This window comes from Myotis davidii, unplaced genomic scaffold (assembly GCF_000327345.1).
Source record: "Myotis davidii unplaced genomic scaffold, ASM32734v1 scaffold168, whole genome shotgun sequence".
Lineage (NCBI taxonomy): Eukaryota > Metazoa > Chordata > Mammalia > Chiroptera > Vespertilionidae > Myotis > Myotis davidii.
In genome coordinates, this window is record NW_006383016.1 from 10,877,507 (window position 1) to 10,893,086 (window position 15,580).

The 15,580-nt window shown below is 35.8% G+C and overlaps 1 protein-coding gene across 4 annotated transcripts in view; it reads left to right on the forward strand.

Annotated features, from left to right (window-relative positions):
* The window catches only part of DGKB (diacylglycerol kinase beta), a 533,513-nt gene that overhangs the window by 217,818 nt on the left and 300,115 nt on the right, over positions 1 to 15,580 (forward strand). For all 4 annotated transcript variants that reach the window (XM_015558205.1, XM_015558206.1, XM_006779053.2 and 1 more), the window contains 2 exons: positions 2,020 to 2,109; positions 3,279 to 3,439. In XM_015558205.1, the coding sequence (XP_015413691.1) occupies positions 2,020 to 2,109; positions 3,279 to 3,439 (251 nt within the window). The remainder of the gene's footprint in view (positions 1 to 2,019; positions 2,110 to 3,278; positions 3,440 to 15,580) is intronic.

A 15,580-nucleotide genomic window follows, 5' to 3' on the forward strand; every position in this document is an offset into this window, starting at 1 on the left:
TCAGTGAGGGGGTCCCCCGTGGGCTGCCTGGCCATCCTGGATGAGGGGCTGAGGGCCATTTACAGGCTGGCCAGCTCCTTCAGGGTGGGGGGTCCTGCTGGGGTGCTTGGCCAGTCTGGCTAAGCTCCCGAGCAGGGACCCTCACCCATGAGGGTGTGGTCAGACTGGGTGAGGGGCTGATGGCTGTTTGTAGGCTGGCCACAACCCCCAGCCACCCAAGCTCCCAGTGGAGGCTGGCTGGAAGCAGGTATCTGGGATTTATTTATCTTCTATAATTGAAACTTTGTTGCCATGAGCAGAGGCCACAACCAGCCGAGGGCAGGCGGGAAGCTTGGCTTTCTCCATCGCCCGGGCAACCAAGCCTCCTGCTTGCTGCAGCTCTGTGGCTGCCAGCAGTCATTGTGGTTAGGTTAATTTGCATATAGTTGCTCTGATTGGCTTGCGGGCGTGGCTCAGGGCATAGCGAAGTATAGTCAATTAGCATTTTTTTCTTTTATTGGTGTAGATAGGTCCTTTCACAAAAAGGAAAGAATTGATTCAAATGAATGTAGCTATATGTATGAATCGAAGCAAACTTTTATAAATCAGTGCAGGTGAACCTATTCTACCTTTTTATACATGTGGAAATACTTAAATTAAAAATGAATACAAGTTTTCAGTACACATTTGGCAAGCATCTAACAACTTTAATCTAGTAACAGATTTAAAAAAGCAGTAACTAGTATTAACACATCATATTTATGGAGAAACCCAGGATTCAGTAATTGTAAAAATTAAAGAGGTGCTCGAATAGTTTTTGAGAACTTGAAAGAATTGTAAAGTGAAAAGAGTAGGATATTACTGTTTTTTTTTAACCCTCAAAATCTAAGCTTTAGCTATAAACTGTGGTGCATCCCTAAATAATCTATTTCCAACCTATTCTTACACACTGTGTGCTGACTTTGAGTGGCTGAGAAGAGAGAAAAAGTAAAGTCATATGCGATTGTGAGATTCATTCAAAGCATATGATGATTCAGATAATACTTATGAACTTTCACTGGCAGAGATCTCAAGGTTGATGAAGCTCCTATGTTGGTTACTCTGGCACAAAGCAGCCCCATGGGTGGGCACCACATAGGCATTGTTGGCACTTTACCAGCTTTTATAATTCAACTGTTTTCAAAATATTTTATTCCTTGAAGTAAAATGTACCTTGAATTGATGTTGCAAAAGGACTTTATATAGGACCCTATCCTTCTACTCTGGTGGCACCTCGCATGTATATTCCTACACTATATATGCATACCTGAGAATTTTTTTTTTAATTGAAATATTTTATTACATTTTTCAATTATAGTTAACTTTAAATACTATTTCACATTTGTTTTAGGTGTACCGCATAGTGGTTGCACGTTCATATAATTTATGAAGTGACCACCCTAGTAAGTCTAGTACCCTCCTGGCACAATACATATATATTACAATATTATTGACTATGTTTCCTAAGCTGTATTTTACATTCCCGAGTTTATTTATAACTACCAATTTGTACTTTTTAATCACTTAACCTTTTCCACCTAGTCCCCCAACCTCCTCCTATTTGGCAACTATCAGTTTGTTCTCTGTATCTATGAGTCTGTTTCTGTTTAATTTGTTTATTTATTTTGTTCTTTATATTCCATATTTAAGTGAAATCATATGGCATTTGTTTTTATCTAACTTATTTCAATGGAGTTAAACTCAACTTAAACCACAAGTTTTAACTGGATTAGGATATTTACAAAGCTTTCCTCATGCATTAGACTTGAAAATTCCTGTCACTTTGTGAATAATATCTTTTTTTGTGTGGGTGTGTTTTATAAAGTGCTACAAATTCATAGAGATTAACCATAATTTATAACTGTATAAGTCTATAAAATATAACTTTCTCTGCTTATAAGTACCTAGCGAAATGCTTTCATTTCATGCCAACCTATCTTTTTTACTGTTGTTCTATCTGTGATCAAAATTTTAATTTGTTTTATTTTTTCCATTCCACAGAAAAAGCTAATGTAGCCAAGCATCCTCCAGTTGCCATTCTGCCCCTCGGGACCGGTAATGATCTAGCAAGATGCCTGCGATGGGGAGGAGGTAAAACAGCCTTAACAACAATGACAATCTAGTAACATAGAAATATAGTACTATTTAAATGCTGCCCCTTCCATAACCAGCATTTCTTTATTGCATGACAACTGCCATGTGATTTTACCAAAAATAATTGCTGTCAGATATGTAGTATATGATTTTGAACAATAGTCTGGAGTAGAGAAACAAATAGTGGACCAAGAGTTAGACTGTAAGTGTTGGGCTTTAATGTGATACTATTTATAGACTTCAGTGGGCATGCAGACTTCCTGACCTCTGTGGTGTAGGGGTTTCTAATGTAAGAAACAAGATAGGCATGAATTAACTCTAAAGTAATATACAGATTTTTAATTTCTGAGTTGTGTCCTAAAAGGACAAACTAAGAAAAACATCTAAAGGCTAATGAATGACTAGTCCAGGAAGGAACATATATTTTGAAACCCACTTTACAGCAGGCAGTGGGTCTGTACTGGGATACAGGGTCAAGAATAGAAAATAAAGGCTGTATTCAAAAGGGTCTTAAATTCTAGTGGCACATCATGTCATATGTAAACAGATAACCAACATAATGAAAGGACTCATCCCTGCAATGACAAGATGACATAGGGAGAATTGTAATGGAGGGATATGATAGAACCATATAGACCTGGGAATAGACATTTTAGGCAAAGGAACATCAAGTTCAAAGGACCAGAGAGGTAGGAAGCCACTTAACTTATTTCCAGAACTCTAAGTGAAATAATCTGTGTGGAACAGTGTGAATAAGGGGAGAATATTTCCAGGTGAAGTCTTAAAATGTTTTCAAGTGTCATTAATAGGCTATAATTAACTGATGATACCAAAGTAAACCAGATTTTGCTAAAGCAGCAAGAATTGAATACTAAGTTTAGCATCTTAAACTCAGAGATGTTTGAAAAGTGTCTACTAAGACAGCTGGAATCAGAAACCCATGGGGATCTTGTTAAAAATATAGTGACCTATCCTCACCCCAAATATGCTGAATAGAAATCTCTGGGGGTGGGACCTAGGCAGATGATTTTCTTTTTAAACAAACTCCCGAAGTAACTCTGATTTACAACAAAATTTGAGAAGAATTGTATTTAGCTTATGAACGATACACAATCAAATGCATAAATACAGCTTTTGAATTTTTTCCTCAATATGTTTTCAAATAGGTTATGAAGGTGAAAATCTGATGAAAATCCTAAAAGACATTGAAAACAGCACAGAAATCATGTTAGACAGGTGGATGTTTGAGGTCATACCTAATGACAAAGATGAAAAAGGAGACCCAGTGCCTTACAGTATCATCAATAACTACTTTTCCATTGGCGTGGTAAGTTTTCCACTAAATGCTATTTTTTTTTTTTTACCAATCCTGGATAATCACTGTATGTAAACCTTACATTATGAAGGTTTTACTGATTATAAAGAATTTATTTTATCTTAGTGTCAGCAAAACACCTCTTCTAATGGGCAATAATAAAGATTATGAATTTATTTAAAGTTAGAGTATAGCAATAGATAAATGTTTCATGTGCTAAAGGAAAGAAACTATTATTTTGTAATTGGTTTGACCATTTGTGTTAGTACAGTGTAGGTTAGAGTGGTTTATGATAAGGGTTTAGATATAATTTTTAGTTCTGTTTTAGAATATATTTAGTGAAAATATGAAAACAATTCATCAAGTTGCATCTTATTTTCAGGTCTGCATTATAATACCATAACCTACTAAAGACATTATGTTTCATTTATGGTTAGGTCTGAAATCTAAAAAAAATGTTTCTACTATTGTCAAGTGTTTAATAAATTAAGAGATTAACTTTTTATTTAATTACTTGAAAACCTTAGACTGAAAGTAAAATATCATTTGGCATTTGAGATATTAAAATTTTAATTCTTAAGGAATGTAACAGTGATTTCAAATAATTATGAAATCTAAAATGTATATTGTCTACAGCATTCCATTTCATTTAATATGTTATGCAATATTATCTTATGACATAGGCATGTGCATGAGCATGTGCACACACATACACACTTGACTAGTAGACTATAAAAAGCATTGGTTGAGTATATGGAATTAAGAGTAAAGCCATTTGGGTAAGAGTTCTTTAGCAAATATGTATTAAATATGTATTTAATATTTTTATAGATTTCAGAGAATAAGGGAGAGGGAGAGATAGAAACATCAAAGATGAGAGAGAATCCCCTACTGGGGATCCAGCCAGTAACCTGGATATGTGAACTGGCCAGGAATTGAACTGGGACCTCCTGATTCATAGGATGACACTTAACCACTGAGCAACACCACCCAGGGCTTCAGCAAATATTTATATTCTGTGTATCATTCATTTATCTGTATCATAATTTTTTCCATCTCAGTTATAAATAATGATTATGTATCTAAAAGCCTCAAATGATGATTAATAAAGGCTAAATATGCAAGCATTACTAATATTATAAATGATTCTTCATACTTGTGAGAAAAATGTAATGCATCTTGATCCATAAAAGTCCTCCTACTTATATTTGATATTAATATAAAAATATTTTAACTGCTTTATATTTGATACCAATATAAAAATTTTTAACTTATTAAAAGTAATAAGGCTTACTCACTTTAAGTAAACCTTTTAATTATTTAAATAAGTCCATCGGTTTTTAGAGCATTTTTATCATTAATACAAGAATTTCTATGCTTATTTGCAGTCAATTCTGGTTCCTTTCCCCAGCTCCAAGCAATAATCATTCCTTCTGCCTCTAAGATTTGCCTTGCATGGATATGTTATATAGAAGAAATTATACAATATAGCCTTTTGCATCTGGCATCTTTCATGTCACATTTTTGAGGTTGGCCAGTATGAACTGCACGGATACTGTTTTCCTTTTTGTTGCTGGGCAGTATCCCACTGTATGGGTATTTCACGTATGGCTTATACATTTATCAGTTGATGAACATGTAAAGTGTTTCCAGTCTTTGTATATTATGAATAATGCCATTCTTTTGAGTCCTTTTAGTGATTTTTTTTTTGTTTTTGCTACAGTGCTTTTTAACTCCAGAACTTCCATTTGATTCTCTTTTTATAATTTTTATATCTTCAGAAAATATTTTATATTTGAGGTCATCTTTGTGATGTTTTCCTTTGTTTTTTAAATGTGGTTTACTTTAGTTCTGATGGCATGTTTATAATAGCTGTTTTGAAGTCTTTGTCTGGTAAGCCCAATATATGGAGACTATTAGAGAATTTGATAACATTTTGGCCCCATCAGTGACATTGTTCTGTTTTTCCCAAAGTACATGTCATGCAGCTATTCCTCTGCATGTCTGGCAGGTTTTGCTGGAAACTAGAGATTTTGTTTTATATAAGATATTGTGCAACTCTGGAACTGGATCCTTCTATAGAGGTTCTAGTTGTTCCTGAGTTTATTTAGTGACTTGCCTGCACTAATTATGTAGCAACTTTCTTCCTCTGGTGTATGGATATGGATGCCTCAGTGTTTTGTGTTGTTGTTTAATTTTTGTTCTTTTTTTAATCCTGGCTTCCTAGAACTCACTCCTGTGTCAGCATGATTAACCAGAGTTTGTATTAAAAAACGTAGAGGCAGTGAGTGTTTATCCCTTTGCCATTGGACCTGTGTGTTCATTGGGAAGCACATAAAATCTCCAGGCACTTATTAATTTGATTCAGCTTTTAATATCTCCTCGCCCTTCTTTTGTCTCCTCTGTTAATATACAACATCTCTCATTTAGCCAAATAAATGTAAATAACAAGGGCCCTCTTTGGTCTTTCATGAACATCAATGCAGCCACCCCTGCATATGGTCTTTCAGGCAGCCAGGGATTTGTGGAAATTTATCAAGGCCCATTAGGGCTGTCTCATTCTAAGATCTACTGCTGAATTTCTGGCTAGTTGGCTGGTTAGTTGCTTGCCCTAAATTAGTTTTTCAAACATAGTTGAGCTCTGATACTGGTCTTCTTGTTCATTTGATACCGAAGTCTTTACTGTTCTAGATCACTCTTTGGGCCATGGAATATTTTTTGCTTGCACTCCAAATGAAGTGAGCTTCACTGAGTAATTTGTTATAGGCCTTTGGTTAATTTAGGAATTTCTGTTGTGGTGCTCAAAATAGGATAATTTCTCCACCACCACAAGAGACATTTGGCAATATTTGGACACACATTTGATTGTCATGACTGAGAGGGGATTGCTTCTGACAATTAATGGATAGAAACTAGGGGAGCTGCTATATAATCCGGGTTCATAAGAAAAATTCCCAAAAATACACAAGAGAGAATATTACAGCTCAAATAGTCAAAAGTGCTGAGGTTAAGATCCCCTGACATCAATAAAGAGAAAAATTAAACAAAGAACTCAAGGAGGAACAGCGAAAAACCCAAAGAAGAATTAAGCAAAGCTATAATAAAAATAAAACAGGAAATATAGCAGAGAATAACAATAACAACAACAACAAAATGAGAATCTTAGTAAAACTCAAAACTGGATTATTGAAAAGAGTTAATCAGATGTTTTGCAAAATTATTTTTATAAAAATATTGCACAGAGAATTGAAATTAAATAATAAAGAGTGAAAACCAAAACCAAAAAAAACAAACCCATAAACATAAAAAAGTAATATCTCAACAAAAAGTATATGAGGACTAAATATGGGAGTGTACCAAAGTTGAGAAATGTAATATTAGCTTAAATATTCAATGCTATTCCATTATATCAGCAATGAATTGGAAAAAACAACAAAAGTTAAAAGTATATAAGAATTAATAAAGAATATACAAGACTTACATATAGAAAATGTTAAAAATGTCTAGAAAGACATAAAATATCAGAATACCTTGAGCCTCTTTATTTTAAAGTGGGCTAGCTTAATATGCAAATTAATGTACACATGCAATCTATAATTAATCAAGATTAGATATTAATTTTATGAAAAACCTATTCCAAAAGATATATGACAAAATAGGTACATTGATTTTAATAAAGAAAAATAAGAATTGTTTTACCAAATTAGACACGCTACCAGTAGATTGAATTATTATAATAGAACTAGAGGCTCAATGCACAAAAATTCTTGCAAGAGTAGTCCTTCCTTCCCGCGGCTACCAGCACCAGCTTCCCTCTGGCACCCAGAACTCAGGCTGCTTCCCTCCCCTGGCCGCCCGCAGGCACCCGGGACCCAGGCTGGCTTCCCTTGGGCCCTGGCTTAGTCAGGAAAGACGTTCGGAATGACATCCAGAAGATGTCCAGTCTAATTAGCATATTACCCTTTTATTATCATAGAAGGTACTATGAAAGGATAAATGAAAGCGTCAGTGGAAAAGTAGAGAGACACATATTGAAACTCAGTATAGGAGTGGCAGAAAACTCATTAGAGAAATGACAAATTGCTAACTGATAGTGTTTAAAACTAGCTTCTTAGGAGGAGAAAATGGTGTTAGAACTCTCTCTACATTACATAGGCAATTACTAGATACATTTAAGTACTAAATTTGAAATGCAAAGTTTAGGACCTAATAAAATAATATGTAGTAGAATATATTTATGGCTTTGAGGCAGAACAAAACTAATGAAATAAAGTAGATTTTGGGTCCTATTTCATTTATCTTGGAGCCTCCTTCACTAAGTAACATGTGAAGAGCATATTTCTGTGAAATTGTTGCCTGTGCCTCAGTAGGACACAGGCTCAACACTCAAGGTCACAGCCATTGCAATAAACCTTACAGAGATTTCAAGCTTTGTCTCTACTCAGCAAGGCCACCTTCTACTCAGCAACTTGTATTCCTCTACCCCAGTGGTTCTCACCCTTGGCTGCACATTAGAATCACCTGGGAATCTTTTTAAAATCCTGATTTCTGGGCCTCATCCTCTGGAAATTCTGTTTCTTTGTTATGGGGTGGGGCCACAACATTAGTAACAAAGAAACAGAATTTCCGGAGGATGAGGCCCAGAAATCAGGATTTTAAAAAGATTCCCAGGTGATTCTAATGTGCAGCCAAGGTTGAGAACCACTGCTCTACCCCAATCAGTAAATCAAAAAAAACCCCACAATGAAATAAAAGGAATCATCTGTATTCCTTCTCTAGATCCTACAAAACCTGGCTGGATGCTGGTTGTCTCCTGTGTGTTTTGCCTAAGGCGGTGCCTGAAATGCTTAAATTTGGGGACCTCCCTACAATCCCCCCAAGTTGAGCCAGCTGGCTGCACATGCTCACCCACTCAGGAGGACACACACGGGGCAGGCACCGGGATCCTGCCCCGCTGTGGGAGTGGGGTGAGGCGCTCAAATCATTGGGGTCCTCTTGGGTCAGTGGAGGCAGGGTCCTAGTTGAGGCATGCCAAGCAGCTCGTGGATGGGCCTCCGGATGGATCTGAACAATGCACTTCCCTTCAGAGAGTTCTAGGCCTTTAGGGCTGAGAGTCCGGGCCTCTCCAACCAGCTCCCAGTCTCTCCTAACCGTTGAGCTGTATGAGCCCCACCTGCAGCATTCTGGCCAAGCCTAGAAATAGCCGCCTCTTAGGCCAGTCCTGCAAGGTTTGGGAACGTGATGGCTCTCTCAGGATACTCTCACCCTCTCAGGTTGCAGAAATCTCTGGCTGAGGGGGTCCCTCTGGGCACTGAGCTGTGCCACCTTGGGGAAGGGGTGCCCATGCAAAGTGAACGTGCTCTCTTACTCTCTTCAATGCATCTATGCATTTGCTTCAGCCATATTTTGGGACTTCTCTACTGGACTCTGACTACCACAAAGGTACTCTCATGGGTGAGGGGCTGTCAGAATTCATGTTGCCTGGATGGGGATTATGGCTGAAAACTCCTATTTCATTATCTTGCTGACATCACACTTTCCAAGAATATTTTTGATGGAAATAAATACACAGGCAATAAGTTTGAGGATTTAACCACAGCTATGGAAAATATTTAAATGATTAAATATGTATATCACTTGCATCTTTATGCCAATAAGCTTTATCATGTAGATGAAATAAAATATTTTTTGTTTGAATATATAGCTAAAATTTGTTCAAGAGCAAGTCGTAGCCGATCTAAGCTAGCAGTTCTCAAACGTAAGCCTATATCACAATCACCTGAGGGCTTGTTACGATGCAGATTCATGATTCTCATCCCCAGGCTTTCTATTTCTGTCGTCCTAGATGAGATCCAGCTATTTAATGTTCTAAAGAGCTCTCAGGTGATACCAATATTGCTTTTCTGGGTTCATAGTTTTAGAACCACTGTTCTAAGCATATAACAAAAGAGAAAAAATAAAACTGTAGTAACAGAACTACTAAAACTGTTGCCATTTCAAATTATCTTTCTCAGCACAAGTAATTCTTATATTTACAAAAAAAAATACCAGAATATAAATTAAAATGCAAAATCCCATTCACTTTACATCGCCAGTAAACCTCAATATGAATGCCTCATAAACATAACCCAAAAAAGAAAATACGCACATGAATATAAATGAACTGCTGAAAATAACAAAATTAGCAAATAAGTTAAAATAATATATTTAAGTACTAAAACCTATTGACCAAGTAGAGTTTATTTCAAGGACACCAAAATGGGGCAATGTTAGCATAATTATTTGATTTAAATGAAAACCGGGTTTTCTGTTTTTATTATTAAAATGTAATAAACATATGTACACCATTTAAAAAACAAATCAGTAGTTAATATCAGAATAATACTGGCATATGAGAGACATTCCAAATAAAATGAGGAAGAATACAGGGATTTTTATGTCACCAACTTCAGTTAATACTTTTACAAAGTGAGGTAATTAAAAAAAGTTTAATAAGCCATATGAATATTGAAAAGATATATGATTACTATTTGAATGTGATATGATCACATATAAGGTAAACATGGCATCAACTAAAATAAAACTTAAATCAACCTGCAGTGCCATATATTAGATAGACATCCTGCCAGGTGCTCACTTAGTGGCTGCCTGGGTTATCAGACTGACTGCCACTGCATTGCTTGAGCCCAAGTAACCCTTATTTCACTTAATAATAGCCCCAAAGGAAAGGGTAGTGACGAAGTCATAAATGTATATATGTATAGAAAAAAACATAGTGTGTGGGTGTAGAGTTTGGTATTATACATGGCTTCAAATATCCACTGGGGGTCTTGGAACATGTCCCTCATGGATAAGGGGGTACTACTGTACTGTGAAATGACTATGCATGTTACATAGAGTCTTTATTTCACTGCTGGATGAGAAATCTTTTTTTTTCCCCCTATGTTATTTGATACAGTTTGCATAATGAATTCAGCTGTGCTGACCTGCCTATTAAAGACCACAGTATATCCTCTATTTCACATGTTGTTTTTTCCATTTGCTTCTTAAAACTCCACATTCTCTTCAGCTATCTTCCCTTTGGGGATTAGACTTTCTGTATTCTAAAGGCCTCAAGGCCCTCAGTATTATTTTCCAGATTTCTGGATTTGTTGATAGCAGTGACTTCCCTAATCCATTCCAATACTGATCCTACCTGGTCCTGTTTTTGTCCTTGTGGCTTTGAGCTGGAGAGACAATATCTGGATAAAATGCTGATAGGAAGCGCATACATCTGGGGACTATACTAGACTCCATACTCCATAACTCCCTGTTCAAAAGCATTCACTCTTTCTAACAGCACAGAAAGGATGAGTGTTTACATACTCAGTATGAAAGGGTGTAGTTCAAATTAATGGCAGCTGCTCACACACTAGGAAAAATTATTTAAGTCCCTATAAACTTTATTTTTTTCCTTCCCTGTGATATATTCATTGAAGCAACATGTGCCATATTACTATCATAAGTGCATCGCATGTAGTTTCAGGGAGGGAGGACTGTTGCTACCCAGAGATATTCCTAGTGGAGGATTCAGTTGAGCAGGTTCAGCAAAATATTCCTTCTGTGGGCCATTTCCTGGGATTTATAAATGGTGTTGTTGACTAAGGTCTCTTAACTTTTCCTTATGGTTTATGCTGTAGTTATATTAGTAAAAAATTCTAAAATACTGAGTTATTATGGTCATTTGGTGCCCTCATGCTGATTAGGATTTTAGCTACAAAGGAGTTGCTTATTAGTTGATTCCACAAATACTTATTGAGTGCCTCCTCTAATTCCTGGGATAAGCATTATTGTAGATACAAAGATGAACACTGTGCCAAAAAGAAATGTGAATTCCAATATATAGGAGGTAAAACATTACTACATGCATCTTCTCTTGAATGTAGTTGGAAGAGGTACACATAAGTAATGATTCAGGGAATTAATTTATTTCCTTTTAAACTGTTAGCATATTTATCTCGTTATTGTAAAGTTGTTATAACACGTTATTGTAAAGCATGTTATTGTAAAGAGTATGTAGCCCTATAAAAATAGATATAATGGATTTCTAGGTCATATGTCAGCAATTACCGTAGTGTTCTATAATTGGGCATTAGGGTATAAAAACCAAATACACAAACATCTATATTACCTTTCAATTTAATTTGTGGAGAAAAAATTTTAAAACTCTTTTTGAGGCAGATTGCAGTAACAATAATAGTATGATTTAGTGTTTCAAGTATAAAAGATGTTAAAATAATGAAAGATTTAAGCAAACCCATTTCTCACTAAGTGGAACAGTTATCCTTACAACTGAGAATATGCATAACTATACATAATTAACACCTATGAATTATCTTCTCCACCCCCTAGATCTTTGAGGCCCAATCTGAAAATCCCATGGATTATATTCATGGAAATGCTCCCACCAACATAAATTATATTTGGCTTGCTGACATCGAAAGATATTCAGCCACAGAATAGTGCTCATGAAAGACCATCTTAGCCCAATTCTGTTTTCTCTCCATAGAGTATTGATTTTGTAGCAGCTGTTAATCATCCCAGTAAGTTCCAATTTGGACACTCTTCAACACAGAAGTCAGCACTGTGAGCAGAAACAAGTAAGGCAATAAGAATTTCAAAGGCTTCTGGAAAGGTCCTCCAGTTTTTGTAGAACATATCCAGAAACAAATTAGCATCACACGCTGTGTAAAAAGCGAAAGCCAATATGAAAATGAAAACCTATCCACATGAGTACTTCTGAAATTGGACATAAGTCTGCTCACTGTAGCATTACTCTCCGAGAAGGAAGAAATCTGACAAAGACAAGTGGACTTTTAGTGCACCATATATATTACCGCCCAAACGTCCTATCAAATAGATATTTGCATGGTTATGATTTAATAGCCTTCAGCCTTAGTCAGTCACTAAGAGCCTCTTATTCCGCCAGTGTAGGAAAAATATGACTACTTAATTCTCATAACCATAAATTTCAAGTTAGTGGAATAGTTACCAATAAGAATTCCTTTGGTCATCAGCCTTTTCTTACATATTCTTCTATACCTTTACTGAAAATACAAAGGAGATATCTGTTTTAAAAAAAAATTATCTTTATTGCCAAAAGTTCTACAAATGTCCCTTTTGGATCTCAGACTGATTAAGAATATAGAGGGGTTCCCCCCATCCCCTTGACCTTGAAGTCAACAAAATTGGGCTCTCAACATGATCAAAATCTCATTTTCTTTGGTTTAATTACCGCATCTAACTATTTATTATGAATATAATTTTAAATGATCACCGTTTTTTACTTAAGTTTATTTTGGCCAAATTCTATTGGTCTAAAGGCAATTCTGTTGTTACCTTGACAACAATACTTTTTATGGGATTCTAAACGAGGATCTGTGATTATATATTTGAGAAACTGAAGCAGTTAATCAAATGAAAATATAATTTTCATCATAGGAAGACATTGTTTTAAAACATTTTTTTTCTTATTTTATGACAAGAAGAAATTTATAGTGACATTAATGCTATCCGGGTATAAAATGTTGGAAAGTCAACTTCATATTTTTTGTTGGAGGATACTCTTTCATAGGACATATGCTCCTGAAATGATTATTTATCTCAAGAAAGATTTACATAATTTGAGTAAATTGTCAATCATAAAAGACCACTAATCTCTTGACAATAATCTCAAATCAGTTTATTTTACTTACAAAATTTTATTAGAAATTTAATTCAAATCATTTTCTTACAATTATATAATATTTCTCTTTTATTAACTAAGTCAAATTATTCTCTTTTGAAAAATGAGTAACATATTTTGTAATGAATTATGAAAAATTTATTCATTAAGCATCAAATAAAACTGAAAAATTTCAAAATACACCCAACATATAAAAACCAATAATGCATATTATAATTTTATTTCAGTGCCAAAACTGAAATCCGAACTAGAACAGTGTATCAAAAGGCTAAAACAAAATTTTTTTATATTTTATTAGTAAGATTGCAAAAATTGCTCTTTTACTAAGAAACTGATTGCTATATTTTTAATTTTTTTTTCCCAGCCAGATAAATGTTTAGTTTTTAAAAATATATTCAAACTTAAATATTTTTTACAAGTTATTTTTCTGCACTTTCTTCATCACCCAAGAAACAATGTGTTTTGATTATTGACAAACAATTCTGTGCTCTAAAGAAGATAAAATGCAGTGAGTCATGATATTTAAAAAAAGTCTACAGAATACTTGGGGAAAGAAGGAAATGTATAAAACATCAATTATAATAAAGGAAATCTTTACTCCTAGGTAATTTAGAAGTCTAAAACAATTATTTTTGTTGCCACCACTTCATCCAATACCAGAATCAATACAAATTGGCTCTGCTATTTACTCTCTTCCATACCACTTTCTTTTAATTTAATTTCTTTATTGTTTAAACTATTACATATGTCTCCTTTTCCCCCTATTGACTTCTCTCTGGCCATTCTCCCCCAGCCCCCGACCGCCCCACCACATGCCCTCAGCCCATTTCCACCCCCCCCCCACCACCACATGCCCTCAGCTCCCTACTGTCTGTGACCATGGGTTATGCCCATATGCATGCATACAAGTCCTTTGGTTAATCTCTTACCCCTCCCCCCGCCTCGGCAATTATCAGTTTATGCTGTTCAGAATATTCCATAAATGAGTGAGAACATGGTATATGTATCTTTTCCAACTGGCTCATTTCGCATAGCATAATGCTCTCCAGTTCCATCCATGCTGTTGCAAATGGTAAGAATTCCTTCCTTTTTTTACAGCAGGGTAGTATTCCATTGTGTAGATGTGCCACAGTTTTTTTAATCCACTCATATGCTGATGGGCACTTAGGTTGTTTCCAAATCTTAGCTATGGTGAATTGTGCTGCTATGAACATAGGGGTGCATATATCCTTTCTGATTGGCGTTTCTGGTTTCTTGGGATATATTCCTAGTAGTGGGATCACTGGGTCAAATGGGAGTTCCATTTTTAGTCTTCTGAGGTAGCTCCATACTGTTCTCCACAGTGGCTGCACCAGTCTACATTCCCACCAGCAGTGAAGAAGTGTTCCTTTTTCTCCACATCCTCTCCAGCACTTGTCGTTTGTTGATTTGTTGATGATAGCCATTCTGACAGGTGTGAGATGGTACCTCATTGTCGTTTTGATTTGCATCTCTCGAATTAGTGACTTTGAGCATGTTTTCATGTTTCTTGGCTTTCTGTATGTCCTCTTTAGAAAAATGCCTATTTAGGCCCTTTGCCCATTTTTTAAAATTGGATTGTTTATCTTCCTTTTGTTAAATTGTATGAGTTCCCTCTAAATTTTGGAGATTAAACCCTTATCAGATATAACATTGGCAAATCTGTTCTCCCATGCAGTGGGCTCTCTTATTGTTTTGTTGGTGGTTTCTTTTGCTGTGCAGAAGCTTTTATAAAACTTTTCTGGCTATTTTCACCTTTGATGTTGAAACAAGTCCAGTAGCAATAGCTTTCTCAGTATTTTCTGCACTTAACCTTCACATACTTCTTTTTTCCTTGAAATTCTTTTCTTACTTTCTTGGGCTACCTCCGCCCCATACCCTCTCGAGTCTGATGCTTCTCTGTTGTGTTGCGGGATCTGTGTCAGCTTTCATGGCCTCTAAGTTCCTCTGCCCTTTGATCACTGATGATCATCAGAATTGTGTTTCTGTTTTGCTCTTTTCTCAGCACAACTTCCAGGGTTGTTTCATTTCTTCTCATGGTTTCAATTATTTTCTATGCAGATGACAGCATTTTCTACTTCACACATCCAGGTTTCTTCCTGGATTTTCATAAACCAACACAACTAACCAATGAATTCTGTTGATTTTAATCTCTAAATATTTTTCTAGCCCCTAACTAATGTAGACTCTCACCACCTCTGTTACACTGTCTGCCCATTGCTCTCTCTGTTGCTGGGACCAATGCTCCGCCTAGCCCACCATGCTTCTAGTGGCTTCTATTGCAAACAGATGAATTCCACTCTCCCTTATCTTGTACTGGTCCTCTCTCCTCTTCAGCCTCTATTCCCTTTTGGGCAGTGCCTGTAGTTTTCAAAATGTCTTTGTTGATTCTATTGGCTTTGCTGATGACT